Source organism: Gavialis gangeticus, unplaced genomic scaffold (assembly GCF_001723915.1).
Source record: "Gavialis gangeticus isolate Ggan-Ray unplaced genomic scaffold, GavGan_comp1, whole genome shotgun sequence".
NCBI lineage: Eukaryota > Metazoa > Chordata > Crocodylia > Gavialidae > Gavialis > Gavialis gangeticus.
In genome coordinates, this window is record NW_017728995.1 from 49,631,381 (window position 1) to 49,632,731 (window position 1,351).

General features: G+C 44.0%; 1 protein-coding gene across 1 annotated transcript in view; it reads left to right on the forward strand.

The window, feature by feature from the left end:
* Positions 1–1,351, forward strand: part of WDFY1 (WD repeat and FYVE domain containing 1) — a 37,414-nt gene that overhangs the window by 13,030 nt on the left and 23,033 nt on the right. Inside the window, exon 2 of the mRNA XM_019503649.1 lies at positions 888–955. Coding sequence (XP_019359194.1) covers positions 888–955 — 68 coding nt within the window. The remainder of the gene's footprint in view (positions 1–887; positions 956–1,351) is intronic.

The following is a 1,351-nucleotide window of genomic DNA, read 5'->3' on the forward strand; positions in this document are numbered from 1 at the left end:
CCCCCCCCCCCCCCCGCCCCAGTCACCTGTGCTAAAAACCATGTAAGTTTTACCTTTTTGTCCTCAGATTCAAACTGAGGCAGCATCAGGCTTATCTGTCTCATCTTCACCTTGACTGTTTGTTGCAGTTCCTGGTCAATATTAGTCAATTTTTCTTTTCTGCAGCCTGTGGGGAGCATTGTGGAAGTGAACTTCATGCATGAGCCAGTTCACAACCTTTAAAAAAGGAAATATGATCATACACAGAGCAAATGCTGCAAAGAGGGTTGTTTGGGGGGGTGTCAGGAAGGCAAGAATCCTATCTTCATCAGCCTGTTCATGGGTGACTTTGCATTTGACTTTGTATTTTCATTTCAACTTTCATTTGAACTGTGGAATGGACTTCAAGAAGAAGAGGCTTGGGCCCAATCAGCCTGAGACTTAAACATTAGCCACTGATAACATGGATGCTACTATCGTCAATCTTTGAAAAGTACTGAACAGAGTGGTGCCTATGAGCTGAGTGTGCTTGCATGGTAGAAACACTGAAGTTGCTTGTATTCACAGAAATAAAACCGAGTCTGTTTTGACAGCAAGAAGGCCTAATCTATGTATCTGCCCTAAGTCAGACCTGAGTCTTATCTATTTTTTTTTTTTTTTACCAACGGTATCCACTTAATAGACATAAGCCAGACTTCTGGGCAGGAAATTTGAACTGGTCGTGCAGCATATAGACAGCTATGGGGGAAGCTTATTGGTGGCACTTTATGGGGAGGTTATTCAGCACTGTAATAGCTGTTGGAATAGCTGGAAATCCAAGAGGCCTGGAGACTAACCAGTGCAGTTGTGTGCATCACTCCTAACTTCCCTTTTTCTCTCCCTTCTTTTCCCCTTCTCCCCCTGCACAGAACAATTCGAGTATGGCTGAAGAGGGACAGTGGGCAGTACTGGCCCAGTATTTACCACACCATGTCATGTAAGTATCAAGGTCTCTCAACATCTGGAAACTTACTCTTGCCAGGCTCAGCCATACATAAGGCTGTAGTTCTACGGAGCTGATGTAACAGCCATTTGCTATTGTTTTTGTTCATATATGAAGCCCCCTCTCTTCCTTCCCCCATATAGGTTTAATTAGAAGGGCAGAGAGATGTTTACCCAGGTATTGCAGAGAAAACTGATTTGAAGCCCATCCCACACCAAAATATGTCCTAGTAATTGCAACTTAACTAATGTAGAAATCTATATGATGAAAGAGACTCTGGCTGTGTCCTCCTGAGGATGTGTTGTCCCACTTTAATTCCTTCTCCCCCTGCCTACCCGCCCCCCCCTCAGTCTTCTTGTTGCCATATTGAAGGGTGCAGATTAAATCAAT